The 12,028-nt window shown below is 47.8% G+C and overlaps 1 protein-coding gene across 1 annotated transcript in view; it reads right to left on the reverse strand.

Annotated features, from left to right (window-relative positions):
- Positions 1-9,211: 9,211 nt before the first annotated feature.
- PLPP3 (phospholipid phosphatase 3) overlaps positions 9,212-12,028 on the reverse strand; it is a 43,585-nt gene continuing 40,768 nt past the window's right edge. Inside the window, exon 6 of the mRNA XM_005521200.3 lies at positions 9,212-11,046. Within this exon, the coding sequence (XP_005521257.1) occupies positions 10,921-11,046 (126 nt within the window). The 3' untranslated portion in view covers positions 9,212-10,920. The remainder of the gene's footprint in view (positions 11,047-12,028) is intronic.

Genomic DNA, 12,028 nt, shown 5'->3' on the forward strand with positions numbered 1-12,028 from the left:
AGGACTGGGAACTCCTGTGCAGTCGTCCCTCTCATTGCTCGATGTTTCCTGTGTACTGAGCAGTGCTGTCAAAACAAATATTCCCCTGCCCCTGTTTACCATGTTCAAGGTTCAAGTCTGGCATCTCACACTTCAGGCCCGGCTTCCTTCCAGCTGCTCATAATCACGATTGCCTGAACAGGAGCTATTAAAGGCTTTTAGCAGTTCTTTCCCCCACCCAGGAAAATGAACCGGATCATTCAGCTTTTTTTTTTTTTTTTTGTGAAAACGGTGGTTAGAAATCCACTTAGCCAAGATCGGGACCATCCATCGTTACCTTCCAGCCGTCCCCCTGTAGCCAAACTGGCTCCTGGCTGGTTTCCTTGGCAGATATTTAAAGACTATCGTAGTATTTATCTCTCCTTCCTTTGCTATTTGTGTGCTCCATCCTCGAGCTTGTGTTCCAATGGGTTCCCATCGCTTTCCCCACCTTTCTGTTGGCTCCCGAGGATGTGGATGGAGGAGGGGACCCGCAGAGAAGCCGTGGATGGCAGGACTGGCACTGCCACATCCTAAAACTTCTCCCAAGGTCCCACACAAGGTGGGGCTGGGGTTTCCCATGGGTCCACCCCACAGACTCGGCCTCGGCACCATCGGCTGCTCCACAGCAGAACCTCCGTGATGGAAACCCACCGAGCTTAGGCTGAGGGGTTTCTCCTCCTTTAGGACCACAGGCTGTTCTGGACAGGAGAGCTGCAAGGGGACAAACCTGGTGATTTATCCACTAAGCCACACAGGCCCCTCAAACAGCTCCTTGGTGTGGAACCAGAGTTCTCGCTCCGGCTCAGCCCCGGCTTGCTCAAACAGAGAGCCCTCGGACAGCGGAGGTTTTTGGGCAAGGAAAGCCCCAAACCCTGGAATTTCCAGCATTCCTGGAAATCCCATTGCTGCAAGAACACGCTCTTTCTGCCGGCACTTATTTTGACTCCAGCCTGAGTTATTTGCGGGAGGTGAAGGATGTTTTGTTTGATATTTATCAGATTATGACGGGTTTGCACAGGCTGAGCGTCGTATGATTCATGCTATTTATGGCAGCAGAGAATGGCTGCAGCGTGCTGGGCTCATGCTCAGGACTCAGGGTCTGTACATAAAAGGTTCTTTAGACCTCTTCTGCCCAGTTAGAGCCAGCTCCTGTTAAAATCTGAAAGAGCAGAGTGCCTGAATAACCCCACAAAACACCACCCGGATCCCTGAGATCTTCAGGTGCTTGGCAGATGCTATACAGCAAGCTAAACGTGGCACCAGAGCTGGGCGACTGGTGTTAACTGGAGGAGTCACTTTAATCCCATCACTTCATTATTGTTGGAATATTTGCCCCCACTTTACCTCCCTGCTTTGCTCTAGGGAGAGGAAATGGGTGGTTACAACAAAAGCACCTTGCCCGGAGGCTTTAGCAGGGGATGGCCTCACCATCTCTGAGCATTCCCTAAACCCGGAGGATGGATTAGCACAGCTCCAGGGGAGAAGGAGGCAGGAATTCCCTGCTGAGGGCTATGCCAGGAGGACCAAGCTCTCCTGAGCTCAGGAGTGACACTCCAGGCAATGTCTCACAGGATGGTGGTAGGCAAATGCACTCGCATAGCTGCTGTCGGTGAACACGAGCTCACCACACTTTGTAATGATTAATTTTCTTTTCCTGCTGGTGCCACGTCTTGAAGCACTGAAGGAAAGAAGAAAATGTGTTCCTTTGAGGTTGTAAGTGATCTTGGAGTCAGGGGCACTTCTTCTGTGGTGCCTGGAGCTGTGTGGGGCTGCACTAGATGGGCAAATATATTTGCATAAAAAATGTTTAACATTTCCTAACGGGGATTGTTTGGAATTTCCCATTCCATGAAAAAAAAAAAAAAAAAAAAGTTAATATTTTGATTTTCTGACTCCGTTCAGAAGGAAAGCACACAGTGAAATAGTTGAATTTCTCAAGGGAAAACCCCAGACTCAAAACCACCTTAATAGTGTGAGGAATGGCGAAGAGAAACCCCAAGCAATTTTGGTAAATAGAAATACCAGCAGATTGGCTTCCCCCTCAGGAGGTCACCTACCTTGGCTGATAGTGCAGATGTGGGGAAATGCCACAGGGGTGTCCCTTGAGGACACACTTCCCTTCTGCCACCCGCCCCTGTTTCCTGGAGAGCTCAAACCCACCCACCAAAGGTTTTCCATGGGCAGAGCAGGATGACTCTACAGCCAAACCCACCTCCATGCCCCAACCTCAACCCACTCCTGTTCACCTTGGCACCTTAATTTTGCCTCTCTTTTTCTCAAGCTCATTTTCTGTTGATAAACCCCTTGATTATCCATGAAAATGTACCTATTTCCCCTCCTAAAAATAAAAAAAAAAGCACAACATCTGATGAGTGAACCACCCAAAAAGGTCACCCCTCCACCACTGTGGGTGCAGGGGTAAGTGGAACTCCGCCCATGCCATTCTTCCCCCCTTTCTCCACTTAAACAAAAAATACCTGCTCATAAATACAACCAAATTGGGAGAAAACGTCCTGAGGCAAACTGGAAGCTCATTACAGGTCCTGGGCTGGTGATGTTTGTGTTAGGTTCCCATTAAAGCACAATGTGTATTTTTGGGAGGTTGGCTAGGGGCAGGCTGCTCCCTCCCAGAGCCTCTGGCTGCTTGCAGAGGTGCCAGCCTGTCGAAGGCTGTCCCGCTATGTGCTAATATCTTCTCCCAGTGAGGTCTGGCGGCTGGTTCATTAGTTTAAGCACTAATCCACACTGCCTCGGACTTACTTGTATGGAGACCTGCCCTGCAAGAAAGCTGCTTTCCATGTCTTTCCCCTGAACAGTTAATCCACCTGCTCGCTGCCTAACCCGGCAGAGCTTCACGGCAAGATAAGACATGCATGGCTTAGTGCCCCCGGAAAACTTGCCTTCTTTATTCAAATCTTCCTCTAAGAGCTCAGCCAGGCAATTGTCTTCCTATTTTCCTGCCAGTTCAGGCAGGGAGCAGGCACACAGTTATTTGAATATTCTGTCCTTAGTGAATAAAGGTGAAGATGTGACCCTGTGTTTAGCACGCCTCCCCTCGCCCCTCCAGCCTGGCAGCACAGGGTGGCTGCAGAGTGTCCTGCAGCCTTTTGTTCATCTCACATTCACTGGTACTGTGCAGTTATCCACCCTCAGCCCAGGGTGCTGCTCTGTGCTCACTGCGAGGTCACATCTGCTTTTGTCTCTGCTGGAACATCAGCTGCAGTGCAAGAATTTAGCACAGAGGTAACTTCCAGTTCCTTTGCATCTCCTCTGGAAAGCCAAGGTGGTTAGAGACAGCTGTGCTGTGTGAGTTTTAAGGTGCCTGCCAATCCACACAGAACCTTATTTCCATGACTTAACCCTGCAGCTTCGCATCACCCCAAGGAGTCACCTCCAAACCTCAGAGTTTTTTGCTCAATACACCCTACCCTAACTCATAGTGGCCCAGTTTACCTGCCTAACAATGTCATACCTAATTTATGCCAAGTACTGAGTGATTTATCCTGTCCCAAACTAGCTTAGAAACCCTGCCTACCTTCAACACTGCTTGGAGAAACTCATCTTACACACTGGAAGTCGTTAATGCTCACTTTTAAAAGGGGCTTTTTCTGCAGCTACAGAAAACCCCTTGGGGAGGGTTATTTGCTGTTCAGGGGTACCCTGAGCTCAGAAATACCCCAGGTCTGGCAGTGCCTGACTGAAGAAGACTGGAGGAAGGCAAATTCTGTCAAGCCTTTACTCTCCCAGGGCCTGAAAGGTGGGGAGGTTAAGACCTGGTAAGGAATCTCTCCTCTAAAAGAGCATCAGAATAAATCTGACCTACAAGAAGGTGATCTTACTTAATTGCTTGTACAAAGCAAAATTGGTCCCCAGCTGGCCCCTCCCTCACTGACTTTCTGTGATAACTTGCAGCATTTCTTATGTTCTTGTAGGGGAAGCAAAAAACCTGAGCAAGTTTTAAAGCAAGAAGAGTTATTTGTGAGGAAACCCCATGAAAAGTTAACCAGGGGGTTCAGCTGTGGGATAATAGCACAATTTAATAATAAAAAGACTTTTTTTTTTTTTTTAATAAATAAAAGGAAAGGGATATGGAGCATGGGAACACAGAAGCAGTTATTAATGAAAACCAGGGGAAGTATTAACATATTTTTTTTTAACAGTGAGGCCAATGAGCTGGTGGGACAGCTGGCCAAGGGATGTGGTAAATCCCATTTAATCTGGCACCTTCACATTGAGCCTGGATTTCTTCCTAAAGGACTTGCAGTACCTTGGCCATAGGCTACAAAGCTAAATCTGAGAGCTGCTGGATGGTTCCTGAGAGGGGGCTGGAGCATCATTAATTTGGTGATGGACAGTGTTGGTGACTCTTTGATGGGTGAGTTGGAACTGCTACATCCAACAGGCCTCCCCCAGATCCATTCAAGGGGATGCTTAGGCTGGCCCTGCTGAAAAGAATTCCCTCTCCTGAACTGAGCAGTGTTTTTTCAGCTGCAGTCGTCTCATCATTTACAAGCAAAACTTTCATAGACTTTTTCTGGGTTTTATTGTTTTCCCATTGAAAGAAATACCTTGTAAAGAAAAAATAAACCCCCATTTTTTTGTTTTAAATAAAAACTTCAATGGGCTTTTCCTTACCTCCCATAAGACTTGGTAGTTATTCTTCCTTTAATTTAAGCAAGGCTTATATCAGTTGAGGTTGTACTTGTGCTTACTTGACTTGAGGTAAACACGGCTAATCCTGCTTAAAAATGAACTAAGAATATCTACTCAGTTTAATGAAATGGATTAAAATTTTACCTCATATTAAACATTAACAACTTTTCTTGTTCAGACAAGCCCTGGGAGGCTGGAGCAGTGTTATTAATTTGCCTTCAACATCACTAAAATTTCTTTGAAAATAAGCAAATTACGCTCTTGTGCAGAAAGCAGGTCCCTTTGAAAGGATGGTGCTCACAGGAGATCTGGCTCCCTTTCTTCTTTGGATAAAAAAGAGTGTTTCTTTTTTAGATTTTATTCTCTTTTTAACATTTTATTTCCTTTCTGAGCTCCTTATTGCAACAGCACCATTCTTTCTGTTCCATTCATGGTGTTTCTCCAGGGGAAAGATCAGCCTAGCAATAATTAAATGCTCCTTTATTTAATTTATATCTCAGGCTGACCTCAGCTCACATACTCACACCACACACCTGGAAATGGAGATGTCAAAGCGTGGTGGGAAAGCCCAGCTTTTCACACCAGTTCCTGTAAAAATGAACTGATTGTTTCAAGTTTTTAATTTTTCAGGTGGGAAAGAGAAGTCACATTTTATTTCAAGTTTTGGTATATTTTGAATCATTTCAAAGACTTCGGGAGCCGGCTGAATCCACGGCAATTCCCATTCATCCCATCCTTGGGTGTGTGTGTGCACAGTTTGGTGCTTTGGTGGCTCTGTTCAACTTTCTGCTGACAGGTGGAAACACTGAAAGGTGCTTTTCTTAAATAATAGCCCGTTGTTCCTGCTGGTTATGAACCCTCTGCATGAAGTCAGATCAAACCCTGCCGAGTTCATGCCTTCAGACCCTGCAGGTGCTCAGCCCTTCGCCACCAGCGCTGAATTACCGGGCAGCCTCGCCTTGACGCATCTCTGAGAGTCACCTGGTGCGAAATTGTAAAAAAAAAAATAAAATAAAATAAATAAAGAAGCCAAGACGGTTATACTCTGGGTTCAAGACCAGGATTAAATGCTCCACGAGGCCACAGCACTATATATTAAAAGCAGCGCTGCCTGCGAGGTGCCGCCGCGGTGGCACTCGGCGGCTCCGGCAGGGCAGGAACTCGCAGAACGAGACTTTCTAAGGAAACCGGGAGATGTTCCCGGTGACTTCGCTCCCTTCTAGCTACAGATAGGATGAGGCGTGGATTCATCACAACCAGTCGGATCATTATTACCCAAACACACACATAGGTGTAGTCTGTGCCCCGAGGAAATTGGAACTCGAGACAAGCTAACGCAGGCACTCCTGCGCCGGCTGGTGCCAGTGGGGGTGGCGTGCAAAGGTGATAATTGAAAGTTGTTGGGTTTTGGGGTTTGTTTGTGTGTCTTTCTTTTTCCCCCTCGCTGAGTCAACAGGGGGTTGTTTTCTACCTTCTGCTTCCTCCAGTGAAGGTGACAACTTCTGTTCAGCTTTGCTGGGGAATCCAAGCAGTCAGGGCTGAGCCTGGAGCATCACAGGGAACAAGGCTAGGGAAGTCTGGAGGAGATGGGCAGCAGCTCCTGTCTGAGGCAGCTGTAGGAACCATGGCTGCAGAAGTTCACTTCATTCCTAAAAATCTGAACCTCTGATCTGGTGTCCAGAGGAAAAGATAAACACAGGGGAGGAATCACTTGCATTTTGAGAGGAGAACGGCGGATGAAGGCAGGGGGAAAAAAATGCAGCTGAAGTGGGGTGCTGGCTCCGGGGCCAGCTGTGCTGCACCCCAGCCATGGATGTGGGCTTGACACCAGCCCTCCTGTGCGGCAGGACCTCCCCCCAACACATCCTCTGGCTCCACGGATGAACGCTGGTTTCGGCTTTACAAAGAGCTGGCTGAAACCTTCGGACACCCAAAACAAGGCAGGCTCGGAGTGTGAGAAAAACAGGTCTCTGCTTGTGGGGCGAATCTCCTCCCTCCCACTCCCTTGATTGAGAGCTTCATATCCGAAAATCATTGAGCAGAAGTACAACAGCTCCAGCCTCTGCAGGCTGCCAAGGCATTCTTGCTGAGTGAGGCTGTTTAGGTGCACCGAGACACGGCCGGACCCGGGGCTTGCGTAAACCTCCCTTCCCCTGGAACAAAAGACCTGCTCCCATGGTTGTCAGGTGCACCAACGAATCCCTGCCTTTGAAAACGTGTTCAACCGGTTTCTGTGCAAAAAAAGACAGGTTTGACCAGAACGTCCCCTTGTGCAGAGGAGGCTCTGCCAGCCGGGCCCCAGCATCAAAGGCAGACAGCTGGGTGCTCCGCAGCCCCTGATTAGCATCAGCATCAGCAGAGCCCAGGCTTTGCAGCACCAAAGGCCACAACCAGCACCCAGCCCCGGGCTCCAGCAACACAAGTCTTGTTTGCATGAGCGCATCTGGGTTTGTACACCCGTCTGCCTCCTCAGGAGAGCTGTAGAGAGCGGCAGCGTGCAAACCCCAAAGTGTCCTGGCTGCTCAGCATCCCAGCAGGAAGGACCAAGCAGCACAGCAGTGCAAGGTGCAAGCTCCAGCACTGCAGAAACTGGTGGCCTCAGGATCCCAGAGCTCATACGGATTTGGATTCGGGTTTCTTTCTATTTCACCTATTTATTTTCTCTTCCTTCCTGCCCCTCAGGAAGCAATGACAGTAGATACATCCTGTCACCATACTCGTGGTTTGTGGTACCCACAACTCTGCTCCTTTGGCTTCCACTTCTCTGTGGGGTTTCAGTGAAATGCTCCTTTAAAATCAGTCCTTATTTCTCCTGTAGAGAATGTTCCTGTAGCACTGGAACATTCCTCTGTGACTGGCTAGCCCAGAAGTCTCTGTGCACCTTGCCTTTTTCCACCCATGCCGCCAGAAATGATCACTTCTCTTAATCCCCAGGCAGTGAGTAGGGGTGAGCCCCAGCAAAGTTGCAACCACCCACCCACCCAGGTGTCGTGCAAAGCTGTCCTTACCCTCCTGGGATGGGATGGGATGGGATGGGATGGGATGGGATGGGATGGGATGGGATGGGACAGCACGGGAGAGGCGGGCAGGAAGCAGAGCAGGAAACAACCGTGGCTCAGCCACAAACAGGACTTGGCACTGCTGATGCTCAGCCCCAGTTACAGAGTTCAGCCCTGTTGCCTTCCATAGGTTTATCTATGGCCTTTTCACCCTCTCTCCAGGCTGACCCACACATCCTGAGGGAGATCCTGTGACTCGCCAGCCCCACTGCCCTGCCTGGGGCTCTTATTGCCTCCTGTGCCTCTTCCCTCTGACCCTTCTCCAAGCCCTCCTCTTTCACCCAGACATCTGTATTCCTGTTTTTTTCCAAGTAGCTGGGCTTAAGATGCAAGCAAACACTTTTCTCAGCCCAGCTGCACTGGGGCTGTCTCTGCACATGGAGGGCTCCACGGCAGACGGGGCAGTGTTTCCTTCTCCCGTGGGGGTTATTTAGACCCAGGCACTACATTTTGGAGATAAACTGGGGACTAAGAGCCTGTCCTCACAGCCAGTGCCCCGAAGCTGAAGTCTCACCTCTGCAACACACTCAACCCCCAAACACTCAGGCTCAGATCACACGTGGCACCATGAAAACTCCCTTTGGATTCGGGACAGGTGCGGGTTTACGAAGTTTTTCCACACGTAATAAAATTTTACTCCTAATTAGGATAATAATAGCAAGTGCTAGCTTAGTTCTGCTGGCTTAATTTCCACCTGCTCTTTCTTTGCAGTTTGATGTGGTATTTGCTTCCTGTCATGCATTCTTGCATATTATTTCTGTGCCGTGTTATCTCGCTGATGTGGTTCACTCAAGGAGTGGTTGAAACGCGGCTCTGACCGTGTGTCACCACCAACAAGTTCATTTGCCTCTGTAGGAGGAGGAAAATAACAATAATAAAAAAAAATAAAAATAACAATAAAAAGATCCAGGCTGTCTCATAACAGTGTGCTGTGCACATGTGCCTCTCTTAGCACGTGTTGTTGTGAGATTTTTTTTTTCTTTTTTCTTCTTTCCCCTTCCACTTATATTTGTAACCCAGCAAGCTGCAAGGTTTTGGTTCAGCTGCCAAATGCCTGCTTTTCATGGGAAAGGTGTTTGTGCAGAGGGTAGCTGGGAGCCCTCCTAGGCAGGGGCTGTCCAGGAAAACCAGCAGTTGGGCTGTGGCCCTTCAGACCTTATTCTACTTTAATGATATTTCTTTAAAGCTTATAAGATTGTTAAAGAAAAAGGGATGCCTTCAGTAAAATGGGATTTGCTTTAAGACTGGACATAGAAAAGATCAATGCAAACCCATAAGTGCCCCCAGCCAGGAGCTGGTGGGACCTCCTAATCACTCCCATCAAAAATGGCATCTGGTTCTTTTTATCCTGTACCATCACATCCCAAAATGCCATCCAACATCCACATCACACTTCCAGCTGTCCCACTGGGCAAGGACCCTCTTTTTATGCCAAGGAAATGGCAACCCAAAGACAGAATGCAGCTTGCACCGGGATGTTTAGTTGTGTTATGAGCTTTTATTTAAAAAGCACATTTATACAGCAATAATTTCGCAGATACAAACTTCAATTTTGTATTCTACAAAAGTCTTTGAATATTCTTCTCTTTACAAAATGGAACATTACAAAAATACAGACAATTTAATATGTTTTTTTATACAAATGTCTCTAATTGTAGTTATTTTCATTAAAATATTACTACCACAGAACTACAATATTTTAGTCGACTATAAAAAAATTAATTCAATGCTTTTTTAAGCAGCAAAATGTAAATAACACAGGTCAGGACACAGTTTATAGTCATAGTGGATATATCTAAAATTGTTTCAGAAATAATATTTTACATAGTTAATTTTTAAGGTTTTATACATTATTTATATAATATTTATAATATAAAAAAAAAAAAATCATAGCTTGCTATAAGTTGAAATGATAGGACGGATTCTGTGAGAAGGATGTGCAAATGGCCGTTCTGCGTGTTCTGCGGGATCCCTTTGCAAATGCGCTTCGTGGAAGGGCTGCAAACCAAGCGCCTGTGGCTTCTGGGCAAAAGAAAAATTCATCATCACACCCGAGAGAGGCACAGCTGGTTTCCCACCGGAGTGACCCAGCGGAGCACAGGACCTGGTACTGCCATGGCGCACCCCGGGGTGCCCCAGGGAGGAGGAGGAGGAGGAGGAGAGGAGGGGATGCACAAACCGACTGACACCCAGGCCAGGACGTGCCGCCCAGCAGCCCGTCCCAAAACTGCAGAATTAAAGTTTCCCCGGGACTCAGCCCCGGGGTCGTAGTGCGAACGAGTTTTCGGCAGAGCCGCCGCTCCCCTGGCGCAAACCGCCGGCTCCCGCGGGCGGGCGCACACAAAACCTGCTGGAATTTATTGTTGTGGGGGTGAAAAAGGGGATGGCTGGGAAGTGGAGGATGCTCTTTTCATTGAGGGGGGCTCGGGTGGGGTGAGCCCTCGGCAGGGAGCGGGCGGGGAGGAAGAAATGTGGCTTCTCTGCACGGAGGAAGGAGCTCTCCGGCCTCACTGCGCGTCTCGGGGCCGCTCGTTAAAGGCGTGTAGTGTGAGCAGAGAGAACAGAGACCCTTCGGAGATCTTGGACTGGGCAAGCTTCTTCTAAATTTAGTCACAGTATGGAAGAGAGGAGGCAAAAATAAACTAGGACCAAAAAGAGAAAAAAGCAACTCTTACAAACCAACCTCAGATCTTGACTCAGTGCTGTTGTCATACATAGTGCTATACAATTTTGTCGTGAGTTGGTTTTTTTTCTCTCGCAGGCATTGGAAATCTTCGTAATCAGAAAAAAATCTAGGATGGCCAGCTTTCCAAAAACCCTTTAGTGTTCATTGAGCTAGGAACAATTTGGCGTTCACTACAACATGAACACTCAAACCAATTGCACATCCAGAACTCCGGCACCTCTCTTTGTTTCTTCGGCTTTTTGTGTTGTGTGGGGTTTTGTTTTTCCTTTCTCATTGTCGCCTTTGCCTTAGTTGACCACCACCACCCCTTTCATCCAAATGTCGTAAGTTGAAAAGACCACAGAGTAAGACTTTACTGGTTGGGCAAGAAAGTCTCTCCCTACATTCTACTGTCTGATGAGATTTGAGAGCAGCAGGTAGTTGCTGTCAGCAGTCACTTTTTTTCCGCAAAAAAAAAAAAAAAGAGTTTAAGATACAACGCCCATCTGATTCCTCGAAGTTCTACACCATGTTGTGATGGTTATTCCTCTCAATGATGTCCACAGGTGAAAGGATCTCCTTCCGGATGGGAGGTGGAGGCAGGCAAGTCTTTGTCTTGGGCTTGAAGAGATCTGAGACGTAAAACACCTGTAGGAATGAGTGGAAAAGGCAAACTTAGCCACAGTGGGCAATGCTTTGTTCAAGAAGTTGGTTTACAGAATATATATACACATCTTTAAGCTGCAAAAATAGCACTTTCTGAATGCCTGCCTGTAACAGATGTGAAATCCCAAGCACCTGCTACCACCTTTCTGTACAGCAGAGAAAAAGGCTTAGACCTCACAAAATTGTAAAACCATGAGAGGGCAACTTAATTTCTCACTGCATAATCACCGAGTGCAACACCCAGACCTCTGCTGAACTGGTTGAAAAGCCAGGAAACAGATCCACAGCCTGCACTATAATAAAATAACAAAGGTCTCCAAAGGGCTGGACTGACTCATCCTGAGTGGTTTCAGGGATGGAGTTGGTGTGAAACAACTCATTCAGCCAGACAGCAGGTAAGCAACTAAAAGCTTTCAAGTCAAAGCTGTGTTCAAAGCTATCAGCAGTGAGTCAATGGCGAGCGATGCTCCTCACGCCACACCAAGGCCCCAGTACAGAGCTGGGGTCTGGTGGAAGCCAAAGGCTAAGGAGAGGAGGAGCTATTCCTGACTCCTTCTTCCTAAATATCCCGTGATGTAACCCCTCTCCCGGATGTGAAAAAGCCAGTGCCTGGCAATTTCGGAAGGTAGCAACACAATAAGAAACAAAGTGCTGGGAGGAAACTTCCACATCCTCCTTTGGCAGCGGCAGCACAAAGCTTATCAGCCTTCCAGGACCAGAGCACTTTCACCCTTGCCAAACCTCAGCCCTGTGCCAGAAGGGAAAAGAGTCAGCACAGATCCTCTGGATGGAGCAAGAAGTGGCAAGGATTCATCATTTTGTCACCTGGCGCCACAGCCCCAAACTTCTGTCCTGCCACCCACTGCCTCTGCCAGCCCAAATTTGACAGTTCATCTCAGAAATCCTTAAACCCTAATAATCTGGACTAAAGCCATGCTGAAATCCCAGGATGAGCAGCACATGG

This window comes from Pseudopodoces humilis, chromosome 10 (genome assembly GCF_049639895.1).
Source record: "Pseudopodoces humilis isolate 2021_Gansu_Grassland_sample_001 chromosome 10, ASM4963989v1, whole genome shotgun sequence".
NCBI lineage: Eukaryota > Metazoa > Chordata > Aves > Passeriformes > Paridae > Pseudopodoces > Pseudopodoces humilis.